Genomic DNA, 14,857 nt, shown 5'->3' on the forward strand with positions numbered 1-14,857 from the left:
AATTCTTTGCCTGTCCGTCTTAATCCCCTCCTATTTCCATAAGCTCGTATCATCGCCAAATACCGTTGATGTTACGCAATGTTATCTTTATTATCTTTCGTTCATAAATAATCGGTCCCGAGACAAGTTACAAGTTTGAAAAATTGTTAATATTATAGATATTTATTCATGGTTTCACGGGGTGTTAAATAACTTAATGCTTATCAATTAAAAGATTCGATTCGATTATTGAAATTGTCATCTCGAATACATTAGGAATTTTTAGTCAGAAAATATGTCATATCAGTTGTGATAGAAGCAAAATACACAAAACAAGAATTCCAATTTTAATTAAGGCAAAATAAATCATATTGTATGATTTACTTTTTTCTTTAAAGTTTACAATCTCTTTTCTTATACATATATAAAAATTGCAATCAACGAAAAGCAAAAGTTCACATAGAAAAACTTTTCTTCAAAAAATTAATAAGGCTTGACTCGGTTTGCCATTTTATAATGTATATATATATAATGATGATTTAATTATAACATTGTAACACATGATTCACTTCTACTTTTAAAAAAATTTCATTAAGTTCTATTTTATCGAAGCCACTTTTTTCAACTGCAACATTTTTTTTATTAATACTGAGTTTTACACTATTTAAAATAGAATTAATTTACCATAATCTCATAATTAAAGAAGGAAATATAATTGAAAATTTATCTAATGATTAGTCTTAAAAATTCAATAATAAGAATAATTCTTTTCTTTTCTTTTATTGCTAATAATTCATACATTAGAAATACAAATACGCAGGATTAGTGATAAAACTAATCTAACACATTGCTAATGCAATCAGCGAGAAAGATGGAAAAAAACAAGAGGAATGGTATATGCATAAACTGGCAAGATAAGCGAAAACAATCAAAACTGTAAAAAGGACGTTCTTAATAAATACTGTTACATATAAGTAAGATATTCACGATTTTTATTTGCACACCATATATAATAATAGTTATAATTATTACCCAATGTATATCTATAGTATAGTAGATAAAGAAATTTATAATTGTTGCAGCATCCCCGAGGTGACCATTATCATTATCGCAACAATCAGGCAAAGATGCTACCAGAGAAATCTATCAGAATACCATTAATACTCATATAATTATTCCATTTTTTTTTAAATTCAAAAACATGTACACATTAAAATCGGAAAGGAATAACATGATGCACATAAACAAATATATTAAAAGTTTAATCTTGTTGAAAAATTGATCATATAGATGCCTAACTACAGCGATCATGATAACTTATAACTGCATCAAGAGGCTGCCACATTTCATAAACTCATCGTACATATAGTTTATTCTATCGCTTTGATATTTACACAGCTCATTGGTCGCAATTATACAATCGCTATTTTAAATAGGTAACAAATTCATGATAAATCGTTACCTGTGGAAATAACCGTGAAATAAAAGCTTTATCAACATGACAATATGTATATAGGACAACTCATTTTAATTGCACACCGCAAATATTTTTATCGTTTCTCTCTCTCTTACTAACTAAAAAGAAAAAAACTTTTTCCTAAAATAAACAACTAAGATATTTGAAGTGTACATTAAAATGGTACTTCCTGTATCTGAAGATAAGATAATGTAATTTGTCTTCTTATCGTTTCATTTAATCTTATGAAATTATAGCTCAATAGTACTTGCATGACTTTATGTGTTAATCATAACTATTCAGAATGTATCGTAAAGATTGGAATCGTAAAACAATATCATTGGATTAAGAAAATCAGATTATGCGTCAGATTTAAGAACTCGGATCGAAATTACATTATGAATTAAAATTTCGGCTTGTAGTCAGAGGCAAGCTTTCGATTTTGGTATCGGTTTCAGTTCTTTTAATAATAAAGGTGATCATTACAAGTACAATATTTAATATTATATTATAATTTATATTATAATAATTTAATATTATATTATATAATATTATATAATACACTATAATATAATAAATTATAATATTATATAAATATTCAGTATATAATTAGCGAACTGAAATCAAAAAGGACCGAAATCCAAACAGATCCGGTAATCGTTACAGTAAAAGAACTGAAACCGAAAAAGGTTAACTTCAGATTATTATCCGAACCAAAATTTTTCGATCCAAGTCTATTCAGAATTGATGCTATCTCAGGAATATACCATTCAACATGTAGAGACAATCATGTTAAGAATTATCTTTCGATTTTTGTGATTACAATTAAAAAATCTTTCTGCTTAGCACAGTCAATGGCCAGATTTTAACAATTTTAGTCATTATTTTCGTGGAACTTAATGTAATGTATCTTCAGAGCCCTATTATTAGGATATTTAACATCGCATCGCGGACAAGTAGGTCCGATCGCATCCTTTACTACGTAAGTGCTCAGAGTGATTTCCCTGTGGAACGTCTTACTATCGGCCTGATACACTGCGTTGTGCACATTGGTGATATGTCTTATGATAGAATCCTTATTGAAGACGTGACACTGCTTGCACAATTTACAGCTGTACATCACGTTATTGTAGGCCACTTCATAAGTTCCCTCCTTTGGACGTTCGGATGTCGGGAGCGACAATCTCTCATTGCTCACTGCCATTGATGCGTTGCTGGCTTCGGATGTCTTCTTGTGTTTAATTGTAAAATGTTGTCGCAGATTTGATAGACCGGGGAATTTCTTAAAGCAGATGTTGCATGAAAATTTGCCATCCTGAGTCGACATCGGTATACACTCGGGTATTCTTGGTCGTTTGTGAACCATTTGCTTATGCTTGTACAGCACGCTCATGTTAGGGAACATTTTCTTGCAAACATGGCACATAACCGGTTTCCTTCTCTCGCCAGCGAAATCCATGGCGAAAGGCGACAATTTGGTCTGCGAATTATCATTTTCAATGTCTAGTTTCATGCGCTTTGTTCTTGGTTCATCAAATGATGATAATTGACTGCTGTTGTACAAATGTTGCTGCGCACGTTGTTGATTCAACGGATCACTGTGGAAAGTGAGTTTGTGTCGTTGCAAAGATTGATTGCTTGAAAAGACTTTGCGACAGAAGTTGCACAGGAATTGTGTAGCCATCGGTTTTCTAGCCAAAGATTGGAATTTAATTGATGCTACAGCGGTAGCTTTGTGAAGTCTCTTGTGCTTCCATAGAGCCTTCTTCGAACTGTAAGACCTGCCGCATATATCGCAGGAAAACGTTTTTTGTATGTCACTGAGAATAGGATTAGCCTTGTGCCATTGCATATGACATGCTAGAGTTCCCTTATCGGGGAAAATGTTCGTGCAGAGTTCGCATTGAAGCTCATCATTAGAGAAACTCTTCTCTGGTTTGTTGCGAGCGCAATGGACGTCCCACAAATGGGTCCTTAGTTCTATGACATCATTAAATTTATCATTGCATACTTGACATTGGTAATTCCCTGATGTCTTTGTTAGTGATTGAAGTGGTGGATTAGGGAAGGATTTTCGTGCTCTCGCCGGCCGTTCTGAATTCTCAACAGATTCAACGCTATTTGATTCCTTTTGTGCGTTATTAGATGTATTTTGATCTCCCAGTATAAATCGAGTGCTCAAACGTGAATTGGCGCGATTGTGCCAGCCCCTATGTATTTTTAAAGACGCTTCCTCAACAAAGACTTTGCCGCAGATATCGCAGGCATAACCGGTTTGTGATTTCTGAAGATGAGCAGTACGGAAGTGATAAGTGAAATTCGAATGGAAGACAAAACTCTTGGGGCATTGCGGACACTGCAACATTGTGTTCTTAGAATTGTGTTTGATCTCCATATGAGTATCATACAAATCTTTACGCATAAACATTCGCGAGCAATCGACACAATCATAGATCTTAGTATTTCGATGAGCGATTTTAGCGTGTCGTCGAAGATTAGCGTAACTGGATAGTACCTTACCACATTCGCCACATTCATGATTTTGACCAGGATCCGAGATGCTACTAATATTCACCAAATCTTTCTCAATCCTCACATCCTCATCTAAGCTGCCGAATTCCACGCACGAGACATTGGCGTCCCTTTCATGTGCGTCTTCGATACCATGATCCTTCATGTGGATCTCCAAGGAGCCGGCGCTGCTGAATAAGCTACGACAAATGGCGCACGAATAGATCTTCATTTTAAGATGAAGAGTTCGATGCTCGTTCAATTCAACCTTCGTAGAGAACTTCTCGGGACAGAGAGGGCAAGGATATTGTTGATTTGATATTCGTGAACTAACTCTTGATTTGACATTTGTTTCACAAGCATTACGTTCCTTCAGTGGCGTTTGAACTGTATTTTGCGAGGTACTGTCATACTGCTCTTGTTGGTTATCTTGTATTGTCGTGCGATGGGTTTCGTAATGAGTTACAAAATCGCTGGGTGATCGGAATTTGGAAAAGCACTCAGAACAAGTAAAATCTTTTTTCTTATGATCGGCTGTAATATGATAATGGAATTTCTTAAACACAAGGAACGTCATGTAACAATGTACGCACTTGTACAATATTCTGTTGTCTGGGTCCAATCGCGCACATATTTCTCTGTGCTTGATCATATTGGGCCGATATCGGTAGATCATGCCACATAGATCGCAGGCATGATTGTGCTTTGGATCGCCATTCTTATAAGGTCCGCTCTTATGTAGAGTGCTGTTTTTCGAGGATGGCAACGGCGCCATCGGCTTCAGTTTAGGCGGGGCTCGCGTTGACGATGACATCATCTCCTCGTACTGCTTATCAGAATGCTTCGACAAATGACTGAGTAACTCCTTTCTACCTTGCATTGAACGCAAGCACATGTTACATGTAAAATATCGCTCGCTACCGTGTTTCGGTACAACTAAGGCAATTTTCATGGCGCATTCGAAGGAAGCTCCGCAATGCAACTGATACATTGATCGATCTGGAAATTCTGTCAAACAAGCAATACATGTGTACGGTCTTAGATCCGGCATATGTTGACGTATATGAGAAAGAGTGCTACGTCGATCGTTAAACGTCTGCTCGCAAGAGTAGCAAGAAAAAGTTTTCAGTTGACTAATAATGTCCTGTTGAACTTGCGTTAGCGGCGAATCCTTCTCCATACTGATCAATTCATCTTCTAGATCCTCTATCATCTCTTCGTCGTCGTTCCGCATCTCTGAATTTCCAATGCCATTTTCTTTACTGTGAAATCTCTTCATGTGTTTCATGTACGAGTATTTAGAATGCAAAAATATCTGGCAGTGCGTGCACTTCTGCTTAAAAACACGCGTTCCTCTGAAGTGAGTATGAGGACCGCGTCTGAATTTCTTCTTAGGCGATGCGCCAGCCGCATTAGACTTTTGCGTGGAATCAGCCTCCATGACAGTGTCCTCTGCCTCATCGACTGCCATAGCATTCAATTCACTGCTATTCGATTCTATTTCTATGGTACCATCGGTATCGTCTTCATCTTGCGGTTCGCTTTTAATGGAACACAGAATTATAGAATCTTGCTGATCCGCTTGATTGTTTTCCTTATCAGTTTTCTTTTCCATTGCGGATGAGATTGATTCGGGGTCTTTGTTAGTATCATTCTCAGCATCATTAACATCGCTGTTATCTATTACATCTTGTACTTTTTCATTATTAGATTCATTGTTTTTCACTGTTTGAACTGGTAGATGCTAAAAAACAGATATATTTATATAGAAAAATATTTTTTATTATAATAAATTTTTCCAAATAAAAAAATTATTATACTTACTGGTTGTTCTAAGTTAGTAGAGGTCTCCTCAATAATTTCTATATTATTCATGGTCTTCTCGACAATTTTTATATCATTGATGATCTTTTCAACAACTTCTACATTATTGGTAGTTTTCTCGATTACTTCATTATTGACTGTCTCCTTGATAACTTCTATATTATTGACAGTCTCCTCGATAATTTCTACACTATTTTCGTAATCTATGTCCATTGGTTCATTTTTGATCTTAATAACCTGTACAGATTAAGAAAACGTGAGAACAATAGCGAATTCGATTGGAAGCACTAGTGCGCACTAGTGCATATTAAAGCCATTGTACACTAATTTAATTTAATTATAAAAATGAAATACAAATATTTTGAATTATGAAATACATATTTTACCTAATAGCACAATAAAATGTATTAAGTATTTCACGATTTAATTTATTTCTGTGTTTGTTTCATATCTTCATGTTATTTTGTGTGCAATGACTTTAATGTGCACCAGTGTGCACTGAGTCCAATCAAATTCGCTAAGTAATAAATGTGTGTGTGTGTGTGTGTGTGTGTGTGTGTTTGAGGGTTATTTTCAGTATCAAAACAAGTTATATGATCAAAATTGATGGACAGTGAAAAGTGCTTAAAAATGATGTAGCATTGTGCATATGGCATTCAATTGTTTGATCTGATGCTGGATGTTGAATAAATCCATTCAAAAGAAAATTAAGAATATTAATCTAATTGAAACACTTTATTTCATGTAAGGAAGAACTCTGGTTGATTCTTTTATGATTATGCGTCAAGCTTTATGCAAAAAAACTGTACTTTCACTCTTAACGTTTGAGTCTTGTATTGCATTCGACAAATTTTTCAAGCTTGTTGATTAGCTGGATAGGATAAAGAAGTTCTTTAGTTTCTAAAAATCTATCTTATAGCTAATCAATACGCTCGAAAAAATCATATATGAAATATTAGTCTGTTAATTAGCTGCGGAACAAAGAGATTCTTAGATTAATTTGTCCTGTAGCTAATCAACAGGCTTGAAAAATTTATCATACAAGTGCAATATCAGATTGCAAATTCAGATGTTAAAAGTCAGAGTACAAATTTTTGCATAAAACACAATGCATAAAAGAAGTAAAATTTTCATTTCATGAAAAGAACTTTGATTTTTTTATGCTTGTGTATTGTATGTATATATTATACAAAATGTATATATTATACAAAAGTCTATGCTAGTGATAAAAATTGATCATTTTTCCCGGATTCTCAAAGGTCGATTATTCTGGGAATACAATTATTAATCGATTGCTGAGACTCCTGATTCTTACTGAATTGATTTTTTTCTCCTTTTTTAGAGAATCAATTTTCTTTTATAGCAGAGAATCAATTGGCCATTCTAGTGACAATCCAATATATAGTGATAAATATGATAATATGTAGTGAAAAAAAATGATGAAAAAAGAATCAATTTTTGAGAACTGAGTATGGATTATGTAATTTTTTTTCTAAAGCGGAAACATGAAAAGTGAAACTATGTACATTTTATATATGTACAGGCAACATTCATAGTTGGTTCTTATTGATTCGTGACTTTTTAAGACTGTACTTAAGACAGTCTTAAATATAAGATATTATATCAGGTCTGTTTTTTGTGAACTGTGTACATTTTTGGAACTTAAAATGAGATAAATATATGTTTGATATTTGTCGAAAGCGAGAAAGAGAGTTCTAACAGTCTAATCCAGGAACAGAAAATAGACCACAGGAATATCGGCCTATGTACATACATATACACACAATATAAAAAATATTCACTTTTCACATTCACCGCCCTAAAGAAAGTTACATGATCGATACCCTTATTTTTTTCGTATCGACCCTGAAAAATCAATTCGAAGGGGTAGAAAAAGGGACGATTCTTCAGAATTGATTCTTGCATATTTGTTCATCTATAGGTCTGTTCTTTTCAGCTGAAGTTCTTATACGGTTCATCTTTTTTTCTTTTCTCTTCACGTCAGAGAGAAGAACAGGCTTTATGCTTCCGCTCTAAGTATCAAAATTGAGATCACTCTGACATTATTTTCAGCGTTTCATCTTAAGAGGCATCTTAATAGTACAATAAAAATGACTTAACTATTGTATTCTAATAAATTTTAAAATACAACATACCGTAGGATTCGACTGCAATTGATGTGCCAGCCATTCTTGTAGTTTGTCCTGGGAACGCAAACACGATTCCTTGTAGGTATACCATTGATTAACGTTTTTCACACAATTTGTGCATACCCACGTGGACAGCTTATCGGTTGTTGAAATCTAAAATATTGAGCATATTCATGATCAAATAAAAATCTCGACAAAAATTTCAGATTACAAAAAAATTGTATATAAAACTAAGTTTATTCTATAATTTTCTTGTTTTATGTTCTTGGAATTTGGAAATTTGTACTTGTATTTCACTTCAAATGCACAAAATATAAAATTTAAAAAAGTAAATGTTTGGAAACCTTAGGTGAAATATATTTTTTGCTTCTAATAATTAGAAAGCTGATGCATATGTCCATTCTTCAACAATATTTAAACATAAGAATCTTATTGGACTGTTCATGTAAAAAATGTATTGGGTATTAAATGCTCAGCAGTCGGCAACTACTAATCGCAACGGCAACACTAGACGTATATTTAAAAAGTGACATTTTAACCTTTGTTTTGAGCCGAAAAAGATTGAAATCGGTGAAGTGGATCAAAAGTTATTTTATTTTGAAAATGGAAATAAATAAGGAAAAAAATCGCTACATTTTGCAGTATCACTACGATAAAGGCAAGAATGCTGCACAGACTTGTAAAAAAATTTGCGCTATTTATGGTGAAGATACTCTATCAAAATTAGCAGCACGGAATGATTCGCTCGCTTTCGTACTGGAAATTTTGATATGAAAGATGAACCTCGCTCCGGTCGACCAATCACTGAAAAGTCCGATGAAATCATGGTAAAAGTCGAGCGTGTGAGTACTGTGGAGATTGCCAGGGAACTAGGCATCGACCACAAAACAGTTTTAAATCATTTACACAAAGCTGGATACAAAAAGAAGCTTGATGTTTGGGTTCCTCATGAGTTGAGTGTTAGGAACATGATGGACCGAATTAACATTTGTGATACGCTACTGAAACGGAATGAAATTGAACCATTTCTGAAGAGAATGATAACTGGTGATGAAAAATGGATTACCTACGACAATCCAACTAGAAAAAGATTGTGGATAAAGAAAGGAGAGAAGGCGCAAGCAATCACAAAACCTGGATTGACGAGAAAGAAGGTGATGTTGTGTATGTGGTGGGACTGGAAGGGAATCGTTCACTATGAGCTGTTATCGTCCAATCAAACAATTAATTCCGAAGTCTACTGTGAACAACTGCAGAGATTACAACAAGCAATTGAGAGGAAGCGGCCAGAATTAATCAATAGGAGAGGTATCGTCTTCCATCACGACAACGCTCGATCACACACATCTTTGATGACTGGGCAAAAATTGCGAGAGCTTGGTTGGGAAGTTTTAATACATCCACCGTATAGTCCTCACATAGCACCCTCAGACTATCATTTGTTTAGGTCTCTGCAGAACTCTCTTAATGGTGTAAAGCTAGCTTCAAAAGAGGCCTGTGAAAATCACTTGAAGCAGTTTTTCGATCAGAAACCACAGAAGTTCTATCGCGATGGAATTATGGCTCTGCCCCAAAAATGGCAAAATATTATAGAAAATAATGGAGCATATTTGATTTAAATAAATTGATTTCAATACTCTAAGAAAAACACTTTAATTTTACTAAAAAATCACCACGAACTTTTTCTTATACCCAATATACCTATTTAATTTAAATTTTGAATTAGATAATTTCCTGATTTTATACAATTTATATTTAAAATATTTACTAATACTGTTTTAAAGTTTTGTCTATCTATAAGTTAAAAGCATCAGTCTAATAATCAGCCAAAAATAGCTAATATCAGCCAATATTACTAAAAAATTTTGATGATATTAGCTCATGAAACCAATTGCAAAAAAATAAAACAATTTGATTTATAATAGCTGCATTCGGCAGAGAAAGCAGTTTCGCAACTGTAAAATTCTTCATTGTGATTGATTTATATATTTAAATCCATAAGGAACTAAAAGTAAGAATCAATCATATTGAAGAATTTTATAATATTTGCAAAGTTGCTTTCTTTGTTGAACGCAGTCATTGGTTTTATGCAGCAAAATGACCATATTTTGCAATGTTAGGTCAATAACTTTGAAATGAATAAGTGGATCTAAATAAACTTATAAATATTTATTGTTGTTTTATTAACAAGATTCAACCATACACTAGTGTGAATTCGCACCACGAAAATTTTCAATTTGCTGACAGTTGCACATAAACAGTTGCTGCAGCTTATCTTCACTATGTTAAATATGCTTTTTCATTAAATTTGAGTAATACCATTGGATTTATGAGAAAATTATACTTCAGAAAAGAGTGGTTTTAAAAAAATTTCTGTTTTAATTCTCAAGAGAGACTTGCAATTAAAAATGTCAAACCTCCAATTCACACCTGTGTATCATCAATAGGTACACCTCAAAGGAGGTGTACGGTTTGAAGATTAATAAATATATAAAATTTAATTCCCTTAATATTACTTCCTCATCAAATTATGATTTTACATAAGATTTTTAAACTAATAAGAGAATTGTACTTAAATTTTATATAAATACTCAGACATAAAAATAGAACAATCCGTATAATTCTTGTTAAATTCCTAATATTTTGAAAATAGGTATTCAATAAATTCGTTGCAAATTAAAATCTTTAACTTTGGATCGTTTCAGTAAATGTATTCCGAATTTTGTCATAAGTCTCCGAACATATGAAAAACAATTTTTAACATTTTTGTTAAATTCCTAATATTTAAAAAATCAGTATTAAACATTCTTATAATACAATGCTCACTCTGAAATCGTTTCTATCAACTGATATTGTTTAACAATTCTTTTATATCCTAACATATATCACTTCTTCCAAACTTTAAACACTTAACTAAGCGACGTATACAAGAGAGCACTTAAAATGTTTTATTCGCAATGAGATAGACGCTATCATTACGCTTCATCGCAAAAGAAGGCAGGAGATTAAAAGAGATGAGACACGAGTAATGCGATTGGGAGGAGCAGCCCGATTGCATGATTCTCGATTCTGAATCGACATTTATGTAGACATAACCTCAAAACGCGTCGCGAAGTGGCATACTTCGGCGAGGCTTTGTCGCACTCGGTTGCAGAATGATCGTAACTTCCGCGTCAGGAAATCCCGTTGACTCTTATGGAAAAAGAATGGAAGTCGCACAAGATACGCACCTGAATCGACAGGCAGGCCTGAATCTTAGCAACCAGCGACACGCTGGACGACTCCTCTTTCTCCTGCGTTCCAAACACCGAAGCTCTAGGTCCATCTGTGGAAAGGCACAGTCTGCAGACATTCGCCACGTTCTCGATCGCTTCCTCGTTTTCAATCTCCACCACGTTCTCGTCCATTGTAGACTACGCTAATACGGCGCGGGACGACACCACAATTAGGACGCCGTCGCCGACGCCGACGCCACGTACCCGTCTTTCAAAGATTCCCAGGTTAGGGACACGTTGTGTTTGCAGCGTATACGCTATGCCGTATACGCTAACGGAATATTAGAATTAGAAATGGCTCCGGACGCCGGACCGGAACTGGACTAACTGGAGAGGGCAGAGGCAAGCGAGCGAGCACCGTTTCCGTGCGTCCAACTTGCCGATAATGCGCCAAGATGGCGTGATCAGATCGCTTGGCTTGGCGAACCTTGCGCTCAGAGATGTCCGATCAGATCCAGGGACCTTAGGCTAATATTTCATTTATCGTAAACGAAAAATATGTTCATCGTGTGTAATTGAGAAACAGTTCTTCTAGAAATCCATTATCTTGTAATCAATCAATACACTCGAAAATTTTGTTGTATGATAAATAAATATTAGATTAGTATTACTTTTGTCGTACAACAAAAAAAATTTTTCATAATTATAAGAAGCACTATGGGCAACAATGGCCGCGTTTACCAGAGAAAACAACTTTGCAACTGTTGTAAAATCTGTTGTAAAATCTTTAATATGATTGGTTCTTGCTTTTAGTTTCTTACAGATCTAAATGTATAAACCAATCATATTAAAGAATTTTACAACAGTTTCAAAGCTGCTTTATCTGCTGAACGCAGCTATTGGAACACGAGTCTGTTGAAATTGGTCACATGATCAATGATATACATTACGCATGCGTATGCTGCTCCGATCGAAGAGATTTTTCGTTGACTTCTCATCCATAAGAACTGTTCTTTTTAACTAAAGTTTTTCCATGGTTCATTTTTTTTCCTTTTCTCTCCATGTTGGAGAGAAAAAGAACAGACTCACAAAATAGATCTAGCATAAACCTATGGTAGAAGTAAATCTGACAAACCAGTGAGAGTGAGTGAGAGCAAAACAACAGTGAAAAATCTCTATTCTTCTCCATTACTGTCAATATGCGTGTAAGAGAAGGATAGAGGTTCACCAATGTTTTGTATCTTTCACCGTTCTATCGGCTTCATTCTATCATAAGAGAGAATCCCCATCTATTTTATATAAATCTATTGTTCAACATACATATACTTTCTCTCTCTTTCTTTCTGATCTGATCTGCATGGTCATTTAGCTTTGATTGTACCCACGGATCCGAGCACACGCAGATATTCACATGCATTTACACTCAATATACACACTAAATAATCGCACAATCAACATTGAGAAAAAAAGAAAATGAGATGCACTCTAAAAATACTAAGAGAAAATGAAAATAACTTCGACCAAATTTCAATTATAATTTAATCGCCTATTAAGATAATTAAAATTTAAATCGAGGTCACCTAAGAATTGTACACATGTTTAATGAAATAGATGGAACAAGTTAGCGGAAATTAAAGCTTATTTTTTATATATTTTTTATTTATATAATTAAGGCCCGATTGCACCAATGTTTAATTTTAAGCGAGGCTTAAAATTCTCTCCTTTTCTGACTCTCTATCGGCTTAAAAAAAAAAAGAGATTTTTAAGCTTCGCTTAAGTCAAAGTAACATTGGTGCAATCAGGTCTAAATATATTATAAATATATTATAAATATATAATTAAATAAAAAATAAGAAATCCGCGCGCGGCGAATCTCGTATAGATCTTCCGGCACAGATTGCTTTATACCTCTTGCGTATCATTTCTTTACTTTCCCCTAGACATGAACGCTTGGAATATAATTACTTAATTGCATGATTATAACTGAGATCAAAAAATACAAAAACTGCTAAGACTGTAATAAATTTACTTTACTAATAATTCATGGAAGTTTTTTGCAATCCGTTATCTATCTTCTAAGAAATTGCAGAAAGATATCATTCATATTTTGTTTTTATTAAAAATAATCGCTTGAGAAAATATCTGTATTTTTTAATCAAACACAAAATATTTCTGTTTTCCGCATAGTAGATAAACAAATTCGACGATTCTGTTTTTATTCAAGTTCAAATCGAAAAAAACAATTAATTCATGAAAATTGTGATGACCGGGAGACAAAATGGGAATATTAAAAAGGTATATATTGTATATTTGGTCGACTTTTATTTCATATATTCCTTCTGATATATATTTGATACACGAAATTGTCATTTGTACACTGCAGGTAAAACAGATTGCACGTCATATACATCAGGATGTATAACATACGTGATATAATCTTTCAATCTAAACCGACTCTAAATTCCCGGATTTCCGTTTACTATAAAATTAACATCCGTACGTCTTTGGTATTTTCCAATAATTCTATCGCAAAATAGAGGCTTAGAAAAATTAAAAGAGTCATTAAACTTCTTCGCAATAACATCGGTAAAACTTTATTAAACAGTATTAAGCTTATTGACTCTTCAACAGACAGCGATCCTCAACTTTGCTTAGAACTCTGACATCATAACGATCGATAAATTTCCTGATTCCTTTGTTGTCACGGATAACCATTTTCCCTTCGATCAATTGGTATTAGTATTTCTCTCTAATATTACATAAATATCAGTTTGTCGATTATAAAACATGCTCATAAGCTTAATAGCGAACATAAAATGTACTTCACAGATTTCTATAGATTGTCTAAATCGCCAACAGTCTCGCGGTTTGTCACAAGTCGATTCAAAGACAAACGATATCTGGTGAAATAGTATTGGCATAAACTTTTCTTATTATTCTAAAAAAATTATTCTAAAAAAAAGATTTGGTTCAATGCTGACTATTGGACTCGTTAAAAATAATTGCTATCCCTCTTCTTGTTTATCTTACTTTCGTCTTTCAGAACTAGCAGTTATCAGAATAGTATTCGTATAGAAGTCTGTGACGTATTCTCATCAAAGGCTACAAAGAAGAAAAAAACGAAAGAAGAGAGGAGGATGTAATCATAGGAAAACTTGAGTGTATTCGTGTGCCACATCTGTTCGATGGTGGCTGCGAATCGTTTTCTCAACATTCTTCCTACGAGATGTGACTTCTCTTTGTCTCTCTCTCTCTCTCTTCTTTTTTCTCTATCTCTTTCGACACGCGCTACTTCGCAACTACTTGATACGTCGACTAAACTTGCATTGACATTTTGTTCGCTCACGCAGGCACCGCGAAAGAAACAACCGCGTCGAGCTATAACTCGTAATAAGCACATTGTATGCAAATCGAAGATTATTCGCGCTCCTTTGTTGCGAATAGCAAACGCTAATGGAGCATAACGTAACGAACGATTACGGAATCAGTGTACGACAATCGATATTACAACTTATGCTCAACAATCGTTTAATGATCGCTTTGAGTGCTTAATGATATATATATATATATATATCATGTGGTGTGTGTGTGTGTGTGTGTGTGTGTGTGTGTGTGTGTGTGTGTGTGTGTGTGTGTGTGTGTGTGTGTGTGTGTGTGTGTGTGTGTGTGTGTGTGTGTGTGTGTGTGTGTGTGTGTGTGTGTGTGTGTGTGTGTGTGTGTGT

The 14,857-nt window shown here is 34.2% G+C and overlaps 1 protein-coding gene across 1 annotated transcript; it reads right to left on the reverse strand.

Moving 5' to 3' along the window:
• Nucleotides 1-2,309: 2,309 nt before the first annotated feature.
• On the reverse strand, nt 2,310-11,327 carry LOC105626626 (zinc finger protein 845-like). Its single transcript, XM_012207919.1, has 4 exons — nt 11,151-11,327; nt 7,927-8,073; nt 5,909-6,007; nt 2,310-5,690 (listed from the first exon to the last, which is right to left on the reverse strand). Exons 1-4 carry the CDS (start codon nt 11,325-11,327, stop codon nt 2,310-2,312), a joined length of 3,804 nt encoding a protein of 1,267 aa, XP_012063309.1.
• Between the last annotated feature and the right edge of the window lie 3,530 nt (nt 11,328-14,857).

This window comes from Atta cephalotes (assembly GCF_000143395.1).
Source record: "Atta cephalotes unplaced genomic scaffold scaffold00005, whole genome shotgun sequence".
Taxonomy (NCBI): domain Eukaryota; kingdom Metazoa; phylum Arthropoda; class Insecta; order Hymenoptera; family Formicidae; genus Atta; species Atta cephalotes.